Source organism: Mobula birostris, chromosome 16, assembly GCF_030028105.1.
Source record: "Mobula birostris isolate sMobBir1 chromosome 16, sMobBir1.hap1, whole genome shotgun sequence".
NCBI classification, from domain to species: Eukaryota; Metazoa; Chordata; class Chondrichthyes; order Myliobatiformes; family Myliobatidae; genus Mobula; species Mobula birostris.
This window is the reverse complement of record NC_092385.1, coordinates 1,885,496-1,907,474: the sequence shown is the minus strand read 5'-3', so window position 1 is coordinate 1,907,474 and position 21,979 is coordinate 1,885,496. Positions and strand designations below refer to the sequence as shown.

At 45.0% G+C, this 21,979-nt stretch overlaps 1 protein-coding gene across 4 annotated transcripts in view; it reads left to right on the top strand.

Moving 5' to 3' along the window:
- The window catches only part of LOC140210930 (transcriptional regulator QRICH1-like), a 60,946-nt gene that overhangs the window by 1,028 nt on the left and 37,939 nt on the right, over positions 1–21,979 (top strand). For 2 of the 4 annotated variants that reach the window (XM_072280198.1, XM_072280201.1), the window contains exon 2: positions 15,506–15,817. In XM_072280198.1, coding sequence (XP_072136299.1) covers positions 15,527–15,817 — 291 coding nt within the window. In that variant the 5' untranslated portion in view covers positions 15,506–15,526. Of the gene's footprint in view, positions 1–13,435; positions 13,532–15,505; positions 15,818–21,979 lie in introns of all 4 variants that reach the window. The other 2 variants (XM_072280200.1, XM_072280199.1) reach the window with 2 other exon arrangements.

Below are 21,979 nucleotides of genomic sequence, written 5' to 3'. Positions count from 1 at the left end.
TGATGGAATTCTCCCTGATAATTGAAAAGGACAAGCTAAAGTCAGATGTATTAGTATTACAGTGGAGTAAAGGGAATTGCTGAGGCATGAGGCTGTTGTGTGCTGGGGCAGCAGGCTGAGGGTAGCAGACACCAACAGAATCAACAAACTCATTCGTAAGGCCAGTGATGTTGTGGGGATGGAACTGGACTCTCTGATGGTGGTGTCTGAAAAGAGGGTGCTGTCCAAGTTGCATGCCATCTTGGACAATGTCTCCCATCCACTACATAATGTACTGGTTGGGCACAGGAGTACATTCAGCCAGAGACTCATTCCACTGAGATGCAACACAGAGCGTCATAGGAAGTCATTCCTGCCTGTGGCCATCAAACTTTACAACTCCTCCCTTGGAGGGTCAGACACCCTGAGCCAATAGGTTGGTCCTGGATTTATTTCATAATTTACTGGCATAATCTACATATCACTATTTAACTATTTATGGTTCTATTACTATTTATTATTTATGGTGCAACTGTAATGAAAACCAATTTCCCCCGGGATCAATGAAGTTTGACTATGAGAGAGGAACTAGATAAAGTTGATGGGAAGGTGGCACTAGCAGGGATGATAGCAGAATAATCATGGCTGAAGCTTTGAGGACAGTTCAGAAGGCTCAGGATAGATACATCCCAAAGGTGAAGTATTCTAAAGGGCAAATGAGTGGGCATCTAACAGGCAAAAATTAGTGGGAAGTTAGAGGATTGGGAAGCTCTTTAAGAAGCAGCTAAAAAGCAAGACGAAACATGGAAGAGATTTGGCTAATGATATAAAAAAGGTTACCAAAGTCACATGCACCACGGTAGCAGAGTGGTTAGTGCAGTGTTATCATAGCTAGGTGGGTTGGAGTGCGAAGTTCACTCCCGGCATGTCTGTACGTCCTTCCCAGGGGAATGCATGGGTTTTCTCCCGTTTCTTCTTTCTGCCCAGGAAGTACTGGGTAGGTTAATTGGTCATTGTAAATTGTCCTGTGATTAGATTAGGGTTAAACTGAGTTGTCATGGGTTGCAGGGTGGTGCAGTTCAAAGGTTTGGAAGGGCCAACTCTCTACTGCATCTCTGAAGGCCAGTTACCTGACTTCAGTGGTTGGAAAGGTGTTGGAGTCTGTCATGAGACTGGGATGAGATTTTGGGGTAATTGAGTATTTATGATAAAGTAAACCAAAGTCAGCATGGTATCCTTAAGCAGAAACCTGGCCTGACGGATCTGGAATTCTTTGAGAAAATAATAGGCAGGATATGCAAAGGAGAGTCGGTGAATGTTGTTCATTTGGATCTTTAGAAGGCTTTTGACGGATTGCTTAACAAGGTAAGAGCCCATGGCATTACAGGAAAGATGGCTGGAGGGTTGGCTGCCTGGTAACCAGTGGTGTTTCAGAGTCAGTGTTGATGGGGGTTTCTTTTCACATTATTTGTCAGTGATTTGGATGATGGAGTTGATGGCTTTGTGGCCAAGATTGCAGATAATTTGAAGAAAGGTGGAGGGGTAGGTAGTGTTGAAGCAGAGGTGCTACAGAAGGACTTGGACTAGGAGAAAATATGCAGAGAAGTGGCAGCTGGAATACAGTATGATGTACTCTGGTAGGTATCTACAGTTCAGTGAGATGCCCCGGTCTTTTCCTCCTATTATCATGTTCTTGTGCTTCTGTCATTCCCAGAACACAGAACAGTATAGCACATTACAGGCTATTTGGCCCATGATGTTGTACTGTGCATTTAACCCACTCCAAGATCAATCTAACCCTTCCCTCCTACCTAGCCCTCCATTTTTCTATCATCCATGTGTCTTTTAAATGTCCCTAAAGTACCTGCCTCTACAACCATTCTGTAATAAAAAAAACTACCTGTGACTTCAAACTGTCCTTGCAGTCATCTTAAAGCGACGCCCCCTTGTATTATCCATTTCTGCCCTGTGGCTGTGTACTCTGGTCTTGTGCATCTCTCTCATGCTACTGTGCTCATCAGTGTCCCCGCTCTAACCGTCAGTGCATCCTGTAACGTAGAATTGGAAGTGGGCAGTGTGACCCCAAGCCTGCTTGGATATTCTGTGGCCTCATTCCAGCACCTTGCTCTTTCCCACCTGAGAGCATGACAGACAGGAGCTTCAGTGAGGTGGTCACGCCTGAAATGTCGTGGTCTTGGGGGGGAGCAGGGGGAGTGCTGTGAGGAAAAGAGAGGGAATAGGCAGAGTGCACAAACCCATCGCTAACAAGCATCTTGTTTTAGACGGTTTGGGGAGACGTCCTTTTGGGGAAGAGCTGTGTTACAAGGACTGGCTCGTACAGTGGTTAAGGTTGGAGACTGGGAGAGCTGTGCTGGGGGAGAAGCGGAGGGACTGGCATCAAATAAGAGTCTGTGGCTACAAGCAAGGCTCCGTGGTAGTGCATTACCTTCCTGGTGTCACTGTCAAGGATGTCCCTGGTTGCAGAACATTGAGGTGGAGGGTGAACAGCCACAGGTACCAACCACACAGTTTAAACAAAGAGTGAATCGAGGGAGCTGGAGAGAAATTTGAAAAGCAGAACCTCGGTTGGTCGTCTCTGGGTTTTTCCCTGTGCCCCACACACTCACACAGCTAAGGACACTCCAAATGAATGAGAAATACCCATCTAGTGCTGGTGCAGGGCAGAGGGTTCAGGTTCCTGGGCAGAGATGGCCTGTATCAGAGGAATAGAATGTAGACCAGTACAGGCCCTTCAGCCCATGATGTTGTGCTGACCTACTGGGGTTCCCAACCTGGTGTCCAAGGACACTTTGTTTACTGTTATTGGTCCATGGCATAAAAGGTTAGGAGCCCCTGTTCTAACCCTTCCCTCCCACGTAGCCCTTCATTTTTCTTTCATCCATATGTCTGAGTTTCTTAAATGTCCCTAGAATCTGTCCCTACTGCCACAGAAGAGGTTAGAACACAACGGTGCACTGAGGCCCTGTGTCCCACAATGGCTGAGCTGAGCACCAGGCCAATTAAACTAATCCCTTCTGCCTTGAATGGGAGCAATCTCCCTCCATTCCTGCGCATTTACAGGCCTTTCTAAAGCCTCTTAAATGCTACAGTTTTATGTATCTCTGTCACCACTGCTCAGTCTATGTTGCAGGCCCCTTCAAACTTTCCCTGCAATATCCTCCTCCATTGGGCATCTTTGCCCTGGGGTATTGGTCTTTAATTTATTTGAGAGAAGCAATACGGAGCTGGCTCTTCCGACCCCGTAAGCCTCGCCACCTAGCAACCTGCCAGTTTAACCCTAACAGGACAGCTTACAGTGACCGGGTGATCTATTAATGAGTATGTGTCTGGACTGTGGAGGAAGCTGGAGGAAAGGAATGTGCTCATAGAGGAGGCCAGAATTGAACTCTAGCTCACCAAGCTGTTAGCGTCACACTAACTACACTGCAGTTACTGTCACATGTACTGAAATACAGTGAAAACCTTGTCATCACAACAACAACAATGCAGAATAGAAGTATAATAGTTAGCTACAGAGGAAGTGCAGTGCAGGTAAACAATAAGGTGCAAGACCATAATGAGATCGAGTCATTACGTGCTTTCAGGCTTTTGTATCTTTTGCCTGATGGGAGGGAGAAGCTTGAGTGTCTGGGGTGGTTGTGGTCTTCAGTTATACTGGCCACTTTACTGAAGCAGCGGGAAGTGTTGGCAGTTTATGGAGGAGAGGCTGGTTCCCACGATATGTTGTCTGTGGCTGTGTGCAGTTGCCATGTGTATACCCAGTTGCTTTCTGTGGTGCAGCAGTTCTCTTCTTAACATTGAAGGAAAAGGTTGCTGTCATGACATCATGTCAATAATCTCTCTACCTCCTTCCAGTACTCTGACTCATTGCTATTTGAGTTATGGCCCACTACGAGTGGGAGGCTTTTTTAAAAATAAAAAGAGCTCAGGGAAAGCTTGGCAGGATTGATGACTGCTACAGATGCCTCCTTTTTCTGGTCAGGCTGTCTGTCAGGTAGGGGTACAGAGATAAAGTGAATCCCTTGAGGGTTGGGAAATAAGGGGCAATAAGCTAACTGCAAATGACAAAGAAGCAAATGGGTGATGAGGGAAAGATGGGTATTTCTCATCTGTATTTGCTGTGTAGAAAGTTCAGGAACCCAAAGTGTTAAGGTAAGTGAATAAACATTGGAGATCCAGAGCAGCACAATGCTGGAGGAACTGAGCAGGTCAGGCAGCGTCTGTGGAAACGTTTCAGGCCAAGACTTTTCGTTAGGACAAGGGGAGAAGACAGTGTAAGAAGGTGGAGGAAGGGGAGGAGGAAGTACAAAACGGCAGGTAATGGGTAAAACCAGGAGAGTAAAGAGTTGGGAAACTGATAGATGAAAGAGATAAAGGACTGAAGAAGGGGATGGAGGAAAGGGAAGTGGGGAGGTGGTGGGGGGGGATCAGGAATGGTGAAGGGGGGGCAATTACTGGGAGTTGGAGAAATCGATTTTCATGCTATCAGGTTGTTGGTGTCTCTGATCAGGTGAATCTCTGGGTCCTGATCAGGTGAGAAGCCAGGGAATAAATTTCCAAGGGCCTGGCAGGAGTTGTTGTATCAGAGGAGGGATACCAGAAGACTGGAGGATGGCTACGCTGTCTGTCTGTAATGCTGTGCCTACAATTCTGGGAACTACAAGTTGGTGAACCTAAAGTCACCAGTGGGGAAATTCCATGAGGCTTTTCTGAGCACCAGGATTTTAATGCATTTGGAAAAGCAGGGACTTGGTAAGAGATGGTCAGCATGGCAGTGTCTCAAGTTTGACTGAAGTTTTTGAGAAGGGAGTGAGAAACGTTGATGAAGGCTGGGTAGTAGATGTTTACATTGCAGCGAGCCTTTTGACAAGGACAGGTGTAAACAAGTCTGGCGGTGAGATCTCCTGGGATCCTGGGTGAGCTAGCTAATTAGATACAAACTCTGTTTCCTGAAAGCTGGCAGAGGGTGGCACTGGAGAATTGTTATTAATTTTTGAGGTCTGTGACCAGCGTCAAAGGGATCAGAGATGGGTCTACTGCTGCTTGCCACCTACATTAACAGTTTGGATGGCACGGTTGTTAACATGGATAGTAAGTTTGTGGATGACACCAAAACTGAGGTGTGGTCAACAGCATCTCTCTGCACCAATTGAGTGGGCTGAGGGATGGCAGATGGAACTTAACCGTGATGAGTGAGACGTTGCATCCAGGACAGCACTTGCACAGTAACTGACGTGCCCCCTGGCACTCTTGTAGAATAGAGAGTTGGGGGGTCATGAACATGATGTCACAGGTAGACAGGGAGGTGAAAAGGGCATTTGGCATGCTCAACTTCATCGGTCAGGATACCAAATATTGTAAATCATAAAGATGAAGTTCTGCAGGTACTGGAAACCCACAGCAACACACACAATCTGTGGAAACGGATACAGTTGATATTTTGGGCCAAGACCCTTCATCAGTCGTTGGGACATTGTGGCACAGCTCTACAAGTCATTGGTGAGACCACGCTAGCAATGTTGAGCATAGTTCTAGTCATCCAGCTGTAGGGAGGATGCCATTAAACTGCAGAGGGTGCAGAAAGGATTCATAAGGATATTGTTGAGGCTGCAGGTATAACAGCCTGACCAGCTGGGACTGAGTTAACCCATGAGATATAGGAGTAGAAGCAGGCCATTCGGCCCATCGATTCTGCTCTGCTATTCAATCATGGGCTGATCCAATTCTTCTAGTTGTCCCCACTCCCCTGCCTTCTCCCCATACACTTTGACGCCCTGGCTAATCAAGAACCTAGCTACCTCTGCCTTAAGCGCACCCAATGACTTGGCCTCCACAGACGCTCGTGGCAACAAATTCCACAGATTTACCACCCTCTGACTAAAGTAATTTCTCCGCATCCCTGTTCTAAATGGACATCCTTCAATCCTGAAGTCGTGCCCTCTTGTCCTAGACTCCCCTACCATAGGAAATAACTTTGCCATTTCTAATCTGTTCAGACCTTTTAACATTCAGAATGTTTCTATGAGATCCCCCTCATTCTCCTGAACTCCAGGGAATACAACCCAAGAGCTGCCAGACGTTCCTCGTATGGTGACCCTTTCATTCCTGGAATCATTCTCATGAATCTTCTCTGAACCCTCTCCAATGTCAGTATATCCTTTCTAAAATAAGGAACCCAAAATTGCACACAAGTGTGATCTCACGAGTGCCTTATAGAGCCTCAACATCACATCCCTGCTGTTGTGTTCTATATCTCTAGAAATGAATGTCATTCACCTTCTTCACCACTGACTCAATCTGGATATCCTGCACAAGGACTTCCAAGTCCATTTGCATCTCTGCATTTTGAATTCTCTCTCCATCTAAATAATAGTCTACCCATTTATTTCTTCCACCAAAGTGCATGACTATACACTTTCCAACATTGTATTTCATTTGCCACTTCTTTGCCCATTCCCCTAAACTATCTAAGTCTCTCTGCAGGCTGTCTGTTTCCTCAACACTACCCGCTCCTCCACCTATCTTTGTATCATCGGCAAATTTAGCCACAAATCCATTAATCCCATAGTCCAGATCATTGACATACATCGTAAAAAGCAGCGGTCCCAACACTGACCCCTGTGGAACTCCATTGGTAACTGGCTGGCAGCCAGCCAGAATAGGATCCCTTTATTCCCAATCTCTGCTTTCTGCCAATCAGCCTAAGCTCCACCCATGCTAGTAACTCCCCTGTAATTCCATGGGCTCTTATCTTGCTAAGCAGCCTCATGTGTGGCACCTTGTCAAAGGCCTTCTAAAAATCCAAGTACACCACATCCACTGTATCTCCTTTGTCTACCCTGCTTGTCATTTCCTCAAAAAATTGCAGTAGGTTAGTCTTTTCCTTTCAGGAAACCATGCTGGCTTTGGCCTCTCTTGTCATGTGCCTCCAGGTACTCTGTAATCTCATCCCTAACAATCAATTCTCAGAACTTTCCAACCATGAGCACAGGAACCTGAGGGGTGAGATAGTAGAGCTATATAAAATCAGGTGGAACATAGATAAAATGGATGGTCAAGGTCTCTTTCCCAGGTAGGAGAGTCAAACTGGAGGAATTGATTTAAGGTGAGAGGGGAAAGATTGAAAATGCAACTGAGGGGAAGCTTTCCACATGATCAGTATCTGGAACAAGCTGCCAGAGGTGCGTAAAATTAAAATGTTTAAAAGGGATTAAATTAGGTGTGCTAATATGGCAGGCGAGACTAGGTTAGATCAAGTCACTGTTTATTGTCATTTCGACTGTAACTGCTGGTATACTGTAAACAACGTTTTTCAGGACCATGGGCATTTGGGTCAGCGTGGATGGGTTAGGCCAAAAGGTCCGTTTCCTTTCTGTATCCTTAAATCCTTGATTTTCTTCTCAGTCAAAAATCAGCTTCCGGTCTTGGCTGTATTTGAGGACTGGTAGTCTCTACTGTTTGCAGTAAATATCAGGCAGTAGTAAATTGAGGCAACTGGACTTGCTGTGTTGTCTGGAAGACATTTCGCCACTCATTAGAGACTACTTCATTTCTGATCCATGGTGGGCAGTTTTCTGGTTTATAAACTCTTGAGTTTAAAGATATAGCAATCACATGAGCATTGTTAAGAGTCGTAGAGGTAATGAGAGGGTCATTAGTCTTTGCATGAATGACGATGTGAACTGTTGTGGAGACACTGGGATGGAGATGTTAGGACTGCATTGTAAGTAGCTGATGGGTGGTGTTGTATCCCACCCCCTCTGTTCAGGGATGGGTTTTCCAGTTTGACAAGGATGGCTTTAACCCCTCTTTCAAACCACCTGTCCAAAATGTGCGCTTTGTTATCGTCAAAGGAGTGTCCCTTTGATAACAAAACCTCTTCTAGACAACACAGCAAGTCCAGTTGCTTTGATTTGCTTGATATACAATGACCTGAATGACTGAGAACTTCCATAGACAAGTTTGCAGTAAAGAATTGTGAAGCTTCACAAACCTATAACTGTACCCCAGTTCTGTATTTCTTACCCCCCCCCCCCCCCGGAGTGAACCTCTCAGTGTCTGTTAAGACTCTCAAAATTTCATTTTGACGATACAAAGCTTCACTGATGTCCTATCCATTTTGTCCTGGGCAGCCATTTGTGTATTTGCCGATATTTTTAAAAAGTCGCCTTGTATTTGAGAATGAGGTGCCAGTGTTATGCTGTGGCTGGTCTACTAGGGTAGTCATCTCTGCATGTATAAAAGGATAAGAGGCCAGTCTGAGCTGTCAATACCTTGCCCAGTATGTCCCACATCGATTTGCCTGTCTTTAGTTGCATAAAAACCACGAGGGTCTCAATTTAAAAAGAGCAACATGGCACAGACGGTTGGTAGGGATTTCACAGTTCACGTCATTGAATGATGTGATGTTTAGAGACCCATTTCTCAGTATGGGTGAGGGTGCTGTCACCCCTCTGAATTTTCTTTAAGTATCTCTTGACATTTTTTTCCAACCCCTAAAAATCCTCGTGATGCAGTGAGTCTTTCCCCAGTAAGATGTCATCTTTGCAGTCCTCACCCAGCGAGAGTGTCTTACCTGGTGGGATGATGTCTTTAAACCCTCTTCCTGCGGGAGAGCCTTGCACAGTGGAATGGTATCTTTGTTGTACGTTTTGTGCTACTGGGATGTCAGAACTTCCACCAAAGCCAATGAGAGCTGGTTGACATAATAACCAGCAGTTTAGCAGGAGTAAGCCCCGATATTCCTCAAACCTGCTCTGAGATTGTGTTCTTGTAACTTTAACTTTGCGTTCCTATCAAGCCCTGATGAGTTTTCACCCCTCGCTCATTAAAATTCAATTTTGCTTCCCCTTTCTGACTTTGACCTTTTGACAATGAAAATGCTAAAGAATCACAACCTGCCTAAAACAAACTTCAGTTTTGTTGTGTAGGCGAGTTCATATTTCTAAATAGCACTAGTCCTAAACCAGGGCTTCCCGAACTCTTTTATGCCATTGAGCCCTACCATTAACCGAGGAGTCTGTGGACCCCAAGTTGAGACCCCTGTCCTGGACTCTACAATGCTGACACGACCCTCAGAACATCGTGTTTCAGTCAATTTGTCCAGCAAATGCAGTCCTGACCTGTGCAACCTTTCTTCATGAGACACTGTGTCCATTGTCGGGATTAGTCTAACTTCTTGAGATGTTTCCAATGCCTTGGCATCTAACTACGCAGCTTGATACGATTTGCTGTGCTCCAAATGTACTCTCACCTGTGCCCTATATAACTGAGACATAACCTACTTTTGTATTCCATGCCACTTGCAACAAAAGATAATGATGTTCACATTCCTAATTACCTGGTGTACTTGTAGACTTTTGCGGTTCTGGACTAGAATACCTGAATCCTGAGCTTTGTAATTTCTCACCAATTAGATAAAGGGCTGATTTCCCCCCCCCCCCCCCCCCCGTTCTGGATCCAGTGTCACAAATTGGGTTTAGTTGTAGTGGATAGCCATGATGTCTTCTGATGCCTTGTCATGCCCTTTCCTCTCCATGGAGTGTTGCAATACTGCCTTCCTGGCTGTTGTGCCTCACTCTAGATCTCATTTGCCCAGTCCACCAGAGCTGATTTTACATGTTAGGACAGCAATGTCCCTATTTCACCAGGGTATGAGGTCACTTGTTCAGTTTGCCTGCTGAAACTGTGTACTGGAGGTGTGGCTGCAGTCACATGTAAACAGCTACTTGGGGCCATTGGTAAATTCATTGCATCTGTATTTACTTGGAAGACATAGAGTCTATAGAAGTGAGGCAAAGCAGCATCAACTTCATGGACCCTGTAGGGATTAGAGAATGAGGTGTTTTCTACCCTGAGGCCAATGAGGGTGGATAAATCCTCGGGGCCTTTCAAGGTGTTCCTATGGGGGGGCAAGTGCAGAAATTGCTAGGGCCCTAGCAAGATACTAAAAGCATCCTTAGCAACAGGAGAGGTACCAGAGGATTGGGCAATAGCCGATGTTCTGCTGTTTTTAAAAAAAAAGGCTGTAAGCCGAAACCAGGAAATTATATAAATTATATGCCAGTGAGCCTGACATCAGTTGTGGGAAAGTTATTGGAGAGTATTCTAAGGGACTGATGTAAAAGTATTCGTATAGATATGATCTAATTAAGGATAGGCATTGTGGCCTTGTGTGGTAGGTCATGTCTAAACTATCTTAAGAGTTTTTTTGATGAAGTTATCAGAATCAGGTGTAATATCACCGGCATGTGTCGTGAAATGTGTTCATCAGGAAATTGGATGGAGACAAGGCAGTGGATGTTGTCTACATGGACTTTAGTAAAGTATTTGACAAGGACCCACATGTGAGACTGGTCAAGAAGGTTCAGTCGCTTGGCATTCAGGATGAGGTAGTAAATTGGATTAGACATTGGTTTTGTGGGAGAAGCCAGAGGGTTGCTTCTCTGACTGGAGGCCTATGACTAGTAGCGTGATGCAGGGATTGGTGTCTGGTCCTTTGTTGTTTGTCATCTGTATCTAGCTGATGATGTGGTTAACCAGATCAGCAGATTTGAAGATGACACCAAGATTGAAGGTGTAGGGACAGTGGGGAAGGCAATCAGAGGGATCTGTATCAGCTGGAATAATGGGCTGAAAAATGACAAATGGAATTGAATGCAGCCAAGTGCAAGGTTTTTCACTTCAGTAGGACCAAACAGGGCAGGTCTTGCACAGTGACTGGTAGGCCAACGAAGAGTGTGGTAGAACAAGGAGATCTGGGAATTTAGGGAGTGGTGGAATTCATTGCTATGGATGTCCGTGGAGGCCTAGTCACGAGTATATTTGATGTGGGGGTTGATGGGTTCTTGCCCATGAGAGAATTGCGAACAGACTTGATCGGCTGAATGGCCTAAATCTGCTCCCGTGTCTTGTGGTCTAATCAAGGAAATGTTGAAAACATTAAAGCCAATGCTTGAGCAATCTCACTGACTTTACTTTTCAAACCACAGCCTAAAGCCCATCTGGACTGGGCCATACATGATACACTCAGAAGAAAGAAAATGTTTAAACCATGTTATATGTTGAGGTGCTGTAGCTAGTGTGTTTAAATTAATGTTATAAACTCAGCACGCAGAAAAGCTCAGTCTGCACTTTGGCACTTGGCTGATCCGGCCGTGGTCTCCTCTACACCTACCTGCTTTTTCCCCGTAACCCTTAATTCCCCTACTGTGCAAAAATCTATGCAATATGTATTTACTGAGGTAGCCTGTACTGCTTCATTGGGCAGAGAACTCCACAGATTCACCACTCTGTGGGGCGGGGGGGCGGGGGCAGTTCCTGCTCATCTGTCCTAAATGTACTCCCTCATACCTTGAGGCTGTGTCCCCTAGTTCTACTCACCTACCAATAGAAACTACTTTCTTGTCTCTATCTTATCCATCCCTCTCATAATATTGTAGGTTTCTAGAAGATCTCCTCTCATTCTTCTGAATTCCAGTGAGTACAGTCCCAGGCGACTCAATCTCTCCTCGTGTCTAACCCCCTCATCTCTGGAATCAACCTGGTGAACCTCCTCTGCACCGTCTCCAAAGCCAGTATATCCTTCCTCAAGTATGGAGACCAGAACTGCACACAGTACTCCAGGTGCGGCCTCACCAGTACCCTGTATAGTTGCAGCATAACCTCCCTGCTCTTGAATTCAATCCCTCCAGCAATGAAGGCCAACATTCCATTTGCTGCCTTGATAGTCTGCTACACCTGCAGACCAACCTTTTGTGATTCATGCACAAGCACTCAAATCTCTCTGCACAGCAGCATGCTGCTGTTTTTTAACCATCTAAATGATAAACTGCTCTTTCATTTTTCCTTCCAGAGTAGGTGACCTTGCAGTAACCAACATTGTACACCATCTGCCAGACCCTTGCCCACTCACTTAACTTACCCATATCTCTCTGCAGACTCTCCATAAATTCTGCACGATTTGCTTTTCCACTCAATTTAGTATCATCAGCAAACTTAGATACACTACAGATTGATACTGTATATCATGAACAATTGCAGACCCAGCACCAACCCCTGTGGCACACCGCTCACCACTGCCAACTGGAGTAACACCCATGTATCCCAACTCTTTGCTTTCTATTAGACAACCCTCTATCACCTATGCATCCTTATCTTGCAGATAGGTCTTTTATGTGGTATGTTATGGCTGATACTAGAGGGCACAGTTTTAAGGTGTTTGGAAATAGGTACAGAGGGGATGTCAGGGGTAAGTGTTTTTTTTTTTCAAATGCAGAGAGTGGGTGAGTGTGTGGAATGGGCTGCTGGTGATGGTGGTGGAGGCAGATACAGTAGGGTTTTTTAAGGACTCCTGGGCAGGTACATGGAGCTTAGAAAAATAGAGGGCTACGGGTAACCCTAGGTAATTTCTAAAGTGAGTATATGTTCGGCACAGCATTGTGGGCTGAAGTGCCTGTATTGTGCTGTTGGTGTTCTATGTTTATCAAATGACTTCTGGAAATCCAGGTAAATCCACCCTGTCCAGGGTCCATGTCTTCCCTGCCCCATCCAAAGTCTGTTCTCCCCATCTCCATCCGCACCTCGTTCTTGGTCCATTACTCTCCCACCCCCAATCCCACTACCCCTGACAGCACATACTGGGTACCCGTTTTTTTGCCTCGTAAGTTTCCTTTAAGATTCCCCCTTTCTCCTTAAAGCTATGCCCTCCAGTATTTGTCATATCAACACTGGGGGGAGAGAGGGGGAATATTCTGACTCACCCTATCCATGCTGAGCTGCTGCTCCAGAAAAAACAATCCAAGTTTTATCCAGTTTACAAAATCACCATGTATTTTGTGTTAAACTTGTGAATCAGCCTACCATGAGGAACCATGTTGAAAGTTTTCCTTAGTCAATGTATTTGCATCCGTTGTCCTGCCCTCAATATATCACCTCTCCTGTTGGGGAGATGGGGAGAGGGGGCAGGTTGAGAATGGAGGTGTATCCTGTGGCCCTCATAACTGCTTACTGTTCTAATTATTTAAGCCCATCACCCCTACTGCGGCATAGGCCACCCAATGGTTTCATTGCACATCTGTATTTTGCACTGTTACTTTAATGAACATTTTGGGGGAGGGGGGGTTGTGCCTTAATGCTTACATTTTGTATACCTGACTGAGCAGCCTTGCAACGCTAATTTCCTACAGGATAAATAAACGTATCTGGGGTTAGCCTTTTGCCCAAGATGGAGATATCAAATGCTAGAGGGCGCTGTGTGAGTGGGGGAAAGTTGAAAGGAGATGAGCAGGGTAATGGTTTTAGAGTGCTAGGTCCCTGCAACATGGGGAGGGCAGATACAGATACAGTGGCAGCACTTGATGGGTATATGAATAGTCAGGTGCGATTAGTTTAAATTGGCATCTTGGTTGTCATCGACTGTATGCTCTGCTTTCAGGTTCTCCTCAGTATTACTGTCAATCACCTGAACATGCTACAAGCTTTCCACTCTTCCTGGTTCCTTTTTCTGAGGTGGCTTCCTAATCAATGTAAGGTATTTAATTAAGTTCCTTCATGTGGCAAATTAAACCTGTCCACCCTCCTGAGCGTGACAGGTCAATGTTGAACATTTTAACATTGTGACAGACCAAATATTCACAGTGGAACATAGAGTTTAACACAAAGCAGGGCAGAGGAAACATGCTGTCCTTTTAATTCTCAGCCCATTAAACAGTCAGATAACCTAGTCAATGCAAGGTCTCCCTGTAGGTCAGCAGTTCTGGTGGAAGCGTTGAGTTGTGGAGTGCTTTGGTTAATTGGTGCAGCAAGGCATTCTTGTGCATCTTTTCATGTGCAGAAACTGTAGCGTGTTTACTGAAACTCTTTTGAAAATTTGTTTTTGACATTTTTTTGTATTGAAAGCCTTTTAAGTAAAAACTGAGAATTGCTGTCTACTCTGAAGTTAAACAAAATTCTTAGACTGCTTAATTAGCAAGTACAGGAATCTAGAGCATGCAAATCACTTTTTTTTAAAAAAAAACTTTTTTTGAAGGAGCGAAAAACAGGTTTATTTCTAGGAGGTTAGAATCACAGAATGGAGATTCCACAACACAAGGCCATTCAGCCCACATAGTCTGCCTGCCCTTGTAAGTGGAGGAGTTGGGATATGATGTTACACTTGTATAAATCACTGGTTAGACCTGAGTTGGAGTATTGTGCGTTCTGATACCTTGCTGCAGGAAGCGTGTGATTTCTAGTTTGTAATGCCCCTCCTTATTCTTCCTACCAAAATATAACACTTCTCATTCTCCATGATTTTTCATCTACCCGTCCACCAGCTGCTTTGTACTATTGTGTTGAATCTGTGGATTTGTGCATTTAATTTCCAGCTTGTTGCTGAATTGTCCTCAATTTAAAGACTTCCCATTGCTAACTCTGTATCTGAACAGTGAAATTTTCCTGTTATCATTGGCTTCTGTATGTCACTTTCCATTTCTACTCATTCACCTTCCTTCATCTGCTGCTCTATTAAAAGGCAGCATGGAGTAACACTGTTTTATTTGCCTCTATTCGTGTATGGTTGAATGACAATTAAACTTGAACTTGTGTATCATAACACTATTACTTCCAGCACCAGCAATCCACTGCTATCTGTAGGAGTTTGTACACCCTCTCTGTGCAAACCCATTCTCCACGTGGGTTTCCCCTGGCTGCTCCTGTCCTTCCCAGTCTCTGAGGATTTACCAGTAGGTAGGTTAATCGGTCACATTGCGTGGCACAGGACAGGCTCATTGGGTAGTTACTGCACTGTATCTGTAAATAAAATGATACTTCCAATATTATAATTAGACTTGTTTCTTCAAGACAGACCTTGATTAATTTCCCATGAAACTGATCTAAATGAGTTGGAGCCCCTGGGATTCAGGGCATACTGGAACCAAAACTGGCTTGGTAATGTGGAGCAGAGGGTGGAGAATTGCTTCAGTCTTTGAAAGCCTGTGACTATGATCACCATGGGTTGGTGGTGTTGACAATGAGATCAGTACTCTTGCAGAATGGTGTTGGTAAAGGGGGCAGAGCAGTGAAAGGTGAGATTTATCGATGAGTGAAGTACCTTGAAAGGATTAATAAAGATCAGATGGATGGAATGAAGGTTAACCCTTTCATTCCCAGGATCATTTTTGTGAACCAGCTCTGGACCTTCCACATGTCAACACGTTCTTCGTTGAAACAAGGAGCCCAAAATGGTTCACAATCCCGTGTCGTCTGATCAAAGTCTTATAAAACCTATGGATCTGTTTTTAAGCTGAGTTATTATAGCATTTCTTTCAACAAGCATTTGACATTAAAATCCTGAGACTGATGCCCTGGGCTAGTTTTTTTTTTTTTTTTTTTTTTTGTCATCTTCTTGCAGTCCTGTCTTCTAGCGACCCAGAAGTATATTTATCTTCAAGGAGTGTGGCTTGGATGAGGGGAATTGATAATAGTACATTTATTATGTTTTAATGTTTGTTAAACCTTTGTTCAGGATTACAGGTAAACTGTAACCATGAATAACTCATTGGATAACGCTATGTCGTTTGAAGAGTACATTCGGTTGAAAGCACGCACTATCCCCCAGCACAGAATGAAGGAGTTCTTGGAGTCACTGGCTGCAAAAGGGCCGGAAGCATTGCAGGAATTCCAGCAGACCACCATGACTGTGTATCAGCAGGGTGGCAACTGCATCTACACAGACAGCACTGAGGTGGCTGGCTCCCTACTCGAGCTTGCGTGTCCGGTCACATCAACTGTACAACAGCAGGAGCACCAGATCCAACAGCAACCGCAGCAGATCCAGGTATGGCTCAATGTACATTTCTACTTTACTTAGGGCAATACAGGTCCCTTTGACCTCTTTAGTGGGCTAAATTGCCTAATTCTGCTCCTAATTCTTGTGTTCTTTCATCAGCCATATATAGAGCCAGAGGGCCTTCAGAGGCAGAATAATGTGTACGGCACTGTACAAGCCCTTCAACCCACGGTGTTGTGCTGATCTCTTAACCTACTCTAAAATCAGTCTAACCCTTCTCTTCCACATAACCCACGATTTTTGCCTCATCCATGTGTCTCTGTAATCTCCCTAATGCATGTATCTGGCTCTAGCACCACCCTTCGCATTCCACACACCCACCACTGTGTATATATTTTTTAAAAAAAAACTATCCTCACTTTCCTCCAAGCACCTTAATATTATGCTTTTTTTCCTCATTAGACATTGCCCCCCTCACCCCCCGGGTCATGGCCGGTATAAAGAGGAGAGGGGGAGTAGTGAGGCAGGAGGAGGGGTGAGGAATGGTGGACAGGTTGGGGAGGGGGGTGAGGTTGAGAGAGGGTACATGATGGATGGTCACGGGGAAATGGAGGTAGTTGGCGTGCGGTGGAGGAGGCAACAGGAAGGTAAAGGTGCTCAGCTGCTGGAGGGAGGTGAACATGAATACCAGTGTGGCACTCCGAGGTGGTAATGGAACCATTCGGAGAGAAGTCGATGGCAGATAGAACCAGGACCAGGTGGGGGAAGGGAATAGAAGGAAACCTGGGAGTGAATTGCGTATGTGGTTGATGGATGGAACTGGGAAAGGAGGCAGTTGTGTAATAGAACTTTGACCAGTGGCTGGTTGGTATTTAGAATTGAATTAGTAAGAGCAAGTTAAAAGAAGGCAGGGACAAGTGCAGCAGCTGTCATCGGAGTGCACAGAATCGGACAAAGGCTTTAGCTCTTCAAGGCTTCAGTGAAGAGAGGCTTCACTCGGAGAAAGCAGAGGAAAGAAAAGCTCAAGTTTTTCTCCTTCCCTCTATATCTGCTCAGCTAGGACAGTAGAGATGTCAGGCAGGATAGCGCAATGCTCCTCTTGCGGGATGTGGTAAGGCAGGGAAAGCTCCAGAATCCATGACCACTACAACTGCAAGAGTTGCATCCAACAGCAGCTTCTAACAAACCGTGCTAAAGAATTGGAACTGGATGGACTTGGAATCATTTGGGAGGCTGAAGGGGTGATGGGACATGGCAGTAGTTACACCAAAGGTGCAGGACACTGGGTGTGACTACCTTTATAATCATAAAGGGGTTAAGGAGCCAGTGCACAGTGGCCATCCCCCTCAACAATACTGTGGGGTGGGGGGAGAGAAGCGGGGCAGGGGAATGACCTAACAGGAAAGTCACGGTGGTTGGGTCTCTGGCACTGAGTCTGCCTCTGTGACTCAGAAAGGAAGAAGAGGCATGCTGTGGTGTTAGAGGGTTTATTAGTTATGGGAACTGACAGGAGGTTCTGTGTGTGAGAACAAGATTCCCGGATGGTAGTTGCCTCCCAAGTGTCAGGGTCTGCGACATTTCGATCGAATCCTCAAAATTCTTAAGTGGGAGGGTGAATAGCCAGATGTCTTGGTCCATGTAGGTACCAATGACATGGGTAGGACGAATGACTAGGTTCTGTATTTGGAGTTCAGGGAGTTGGGTGCTAAGTTAAAGGGCAGGGTCTCCAGGGTTGTGATCTCAGGATTGCTAGTGAGGCTAGAACTAGGAAGATTATACTATTAATACATGGAAGGAGGGCATAAGATTTTTTTGGATCATTGGTCTCTGTTCCGGGGAAGGTGGAACCTGTATAGAAGGGACAGTTTTCATCTGAAATGGAGGGGCACGAATATGCTAGTGGGAAGGTTTGTTTATGCTGCACGGTGGGGTTTCAACTAGAGTTGCAGAGGAATTGGAACAAGAGTGCCAAACCATTGGTGGACGGATTGTGGAGCCAGATGTTAGTAAGACCTCAAACCAAGTTAGGAATCAAAAGGCTGATCATAGTGCGACAAAATCAAAAGTGGTGAATACAGGACTGAGGTGTCGTATCTGAATGCACGCAGTATATGGAATAAGGTAGATGAACTTGCAGCACAATTGCAGATTGGCATGTATGTTGTAGCATCACTGAATCATGGCTGGGAGCTTAATGTCCAAGGATACTCAAGTATTGAACGCATAGATAGAAAGGCAGAGGGTGCAGCATTGCTCTGTTGGTAAAAGATGAAATCAAATAGTGCTGACATAAGGTCGGAAAGTGTTGAAAAATTTTCAGTTGAGCTAAGGAACTGCAAGGGTAAAAAAAACCTCCCTGATGGGAGTTGTATACAGACCCCAAACAGTAGTAAGGATGTGGTCCACAAGTTACAATGGGGGATAGAAAATGCATGCCAAAGGGGCTGTTACAGTAGTCATGGGGGACTTCAATATGCAGGTCGATTAGGAAAATCAGGGTGATGCTGGGTTACAGGAGTGGGAATTTCTAGGATGCCTACAAGATGGCTTTTTAGAACAGCCCACTGGAGGATCAGCTATTCTGGATTGGGTGTCGTGCAATGAACCAGAATTGATTAGAGACCCTAAAAGGTTTAAGGAGCCAGTACAGAGTGGTCTCCTTTGGGGGCAAGTTGTCAAATTCACCCTGAAATTTGAGAAGAGGCTAAAGTCAGATGCATCAGAATTAGTGGAGAAAGGGAATTACAGAGGCTGGCCACAATTGATTGGAATGACAGTAGAGCAGCAATGGCTGGAATTCTCAAGCAATTTGGAAGGCACAGGATATATACACCCTAAAGAGGAAGGAGTATTCTATAAGAAAGATGATGCACCATAGCTAACGAGAAGTCAAAGCTGACATGAAAGCCAAAGAGGATATATAATAGAGCAAAAATTAGTGGGAAGTTAGAGGATTGGGAAGCTTTTAAAAAGCAACAGCAGGCAACTAAGATGGAATACAAAAGTAAGCTAGCCAATAATACAGAAGATACCAAAAGTTTCTTCAGATACAGAAAGTGTAAAAGAGGAGAGAGTGGATACTGGACCACTGGAGAAGTAATGGGGTCAACAAAATGGTGGATGAACTGAATAAGTATTTTGCATCAGTCTTCACTGTGGAAGGCACTAGCAGGTGTCGGGGGCACGATGTATGTGACATTATTGTAACAAGACCGAAGGTTCTTGAGAAACTGAAAGGTCTGAAGGCAGATAAGTCACCTTGGACCAGATGGTGTGCAGAGTTCTGAAAAAGGTGGCTGCAGAGATTGTGGAGGCATTAGTAATGATCTTCCATGAATCAATAGGTTCTGGAAGATTGCAAATGTTTCTCCACTCTTCAAGAAGGGAGAAGGGCAGAAGAAAGGAAACCATGGGCTAGTTAGTCTGGCCTCAGTGGTTGGAAAGATGTTGGAGTTGAAATGGCAGATGGAATACAATGTTGGGAAATGTGCAGTCATACACTTTGGTAGAAGAAATGAAAGAGCTGACCATTTCTAAATGGAGAGACAATACAAACTGAGGTGCAAAGGGACCTGAGTCCTTGTGCAGGATTCTCTGAAGCTTAATTTGCAGATTGAGTCTGTGGTGAGAAAGGCAAATACAATGTTAGCATTCATTTCAAGAGGACTAGAATATGAAAGCAAGGGTGTAATGTTGAGACTTAGAAGCAGTGGTGAGACCTCACTTGGAATATTGTGAATAGTTTGGGGCCCCTTATCTTAGAAGTTACTTGCTGAAACTGGAGAGGGTTCAAAGGAGGTTCATGAAGGTGATCTCAGGATTTAATGGCTTGTCATATGAAGAGCGCTTGATGGCTCTGGGCCTGTATTCACTAGAATTCAGAAGAATAAAGGTCTTGATAGAGTGGATGTGGAGAGGATGTTTCCTCTGGTGGGAGAGTCTAGGACCAGAGGGGACAGCCTCAGAATAGAGGAGTGTCCTTTTAGAACGAAGAGCAGGAGGAACTTCTTTAGCCAGAGAGTGATGTATCAGTGGAATTTGTTGCCACAGGCAGCTATGGAGAGCATGTCTTCATATTTAAGGCAGAGGTTGATCGATTCTTGATTGGTCAGAGCATGAAGCGATATGGGAAGAAGGCAGGAGATCGAGGGTGAACGGAAAATTGGATCAGCCATGATGAAATGGTGAACCAGATGTGATGGGCCAAATGGACTAATTCTGCTCCTATATCTTATGGTCTTGGGGTTAAAGATGGGTGATGAGGGGATGGGGGGTGTGGAATGAGGACAATAGGGAGAAGGAAGGGATATCTAAAATTAGAAAACTCCTCTGCCCTCCTCCATCATCCACCTGCCTCTGTCTCCCAACTCCTCCTCTCCTCTGTCCACCATTCACATTTGTCTCCTGTTTCATCATTCCCTCTCTCCTTTATTTTAATGAATAGGTACATTTGATGTCAGAGAAATGCACACAATATACATCCCAAAATTCTTTTTCACAAATATCCACAAAAACAGAAGTGCCCCAAAGAATGATTGACAGTTAAATGTCAGCACCCCAAAGCTCCCCCTTCCCCCACAAGCAGCAACAAAGCAAAACCCCCCTCCCCCACCAGCAAAAAAGCATTGGTGCCCCCCACCGAGCACTCAAGCGTGCGGCAGAGCATCAGTAAAAACACAGACCTGCAGTACCCCAAAGACTACTCGTTCATCTGGTAATTCAATGTACTGCAGCCTCTCTCACTCCCTAATAAGGGAGAGAGAGGTGTCCCCATTTCACAGCAAGGGAGACGTAACAAACAATTTGTGGATTTATAACAATAAGTCTGTGTCACTTTTTCCAAGCTCTGCATGACAGTTGACCCCAAGGGTCAAGTCTCTCGACACGGCCCACGACAGCTAACCCACTGCTCCTAATGTTCCATGTTCTCCCACGACGCCTCAGTCAGGAGCATTGGCCTTGAATCAGCCTGTCTCTAGAGCCATGAAAATCCAGCATCCTGAAGACATGCTAATCTTTCAGGTCATGTTCTTGGGATATCAAAAAGTGGCCTGCCCCATTCCTGCAAAGAACCAAAGTCAGTGTAACTGCAGGTCAGGGTCTTCAAAAGAACCTCGAAAAGTGGGGTGGGGTGGGGGGAAGAGATATGAAAGATGGAAATAGAGCTATTTCTGAAGACGCAAGCAAAGGAGTCGCCATTTAGTGCCATCATCACTTTGCTCCGCCCCATTAAAAAAAAGTACAGCACAGAAACAGGTCCTAGAGTCCATAGCAAACAATTTAAGATTCCTATTCCCAGTGACCTGCACCAGGACCATAGCCTTCCGTTCTGCCATCCGTGTACCTATCCAAACTTCTCTTAAACGTTGAAATCGAGCTCGTATGCACCACTTGTGCTGGCAGCTCATTCCACATTCTCACATCCTCTGAGTGAAGAAGTTTCCCCTCATGTTCCACTTAAACTTTTTAACTTTCACCCCTAACCCATGACCTCTTTATAGTCCTACCCAAACTCAGGGTAAACATAAGCAGGCTTTTTCCACTATCTCCCTCATAATTTTGTATCTCTATTATATCTCCACTCAGTCTTCTACAATTCAAGGTGTAAAGTCCTAACCTGTTCAGTCTTTCCATATAAATCTGATCTTCCAGACCAAGTATCATCGTAAACTTTTTCTGTACTCTTTCAATCTTGCCTATGTCTTTCTACATCTTTTCTGTAGGTCAGTGACCAAAACTGCACACAACAGAAATCGCATCTCTGTACTCAGTAGATTGGTTTATGAAGGACATTTGGCCAAAACCTTTCTCTATGATCCTACCAACCTGTGACCCCACTTTCAGTGAATTCCCAGATGGCTTTTTTCTGCTACGCTCCTCAGTGCCCTACCGTTCACTGTGTAAGACCTACCCTAGTTGGTCCTACTGAAATATAATTGCATTTGTCTGCATTGAATTGCATCTGCCATTTTTCCAGCTGTTGCAGATCCCTCTTCAAGCCGTGATGGCCTTCCTTGCTGCCCACTACATCCTCAATCTTGGTGTCATCTGCAAATCTGCTGATCCAGTTAACCACATTATCATCCAGATCATTGATATGGATGACAAACAGCAAAGAACCCAGCAATGATCCCTGCAGCACACCACTAGACACAGGCCTCCAGTCAGATAGGCAACCATCTACTACCACTCTCTGGCTTCTCCCACAAA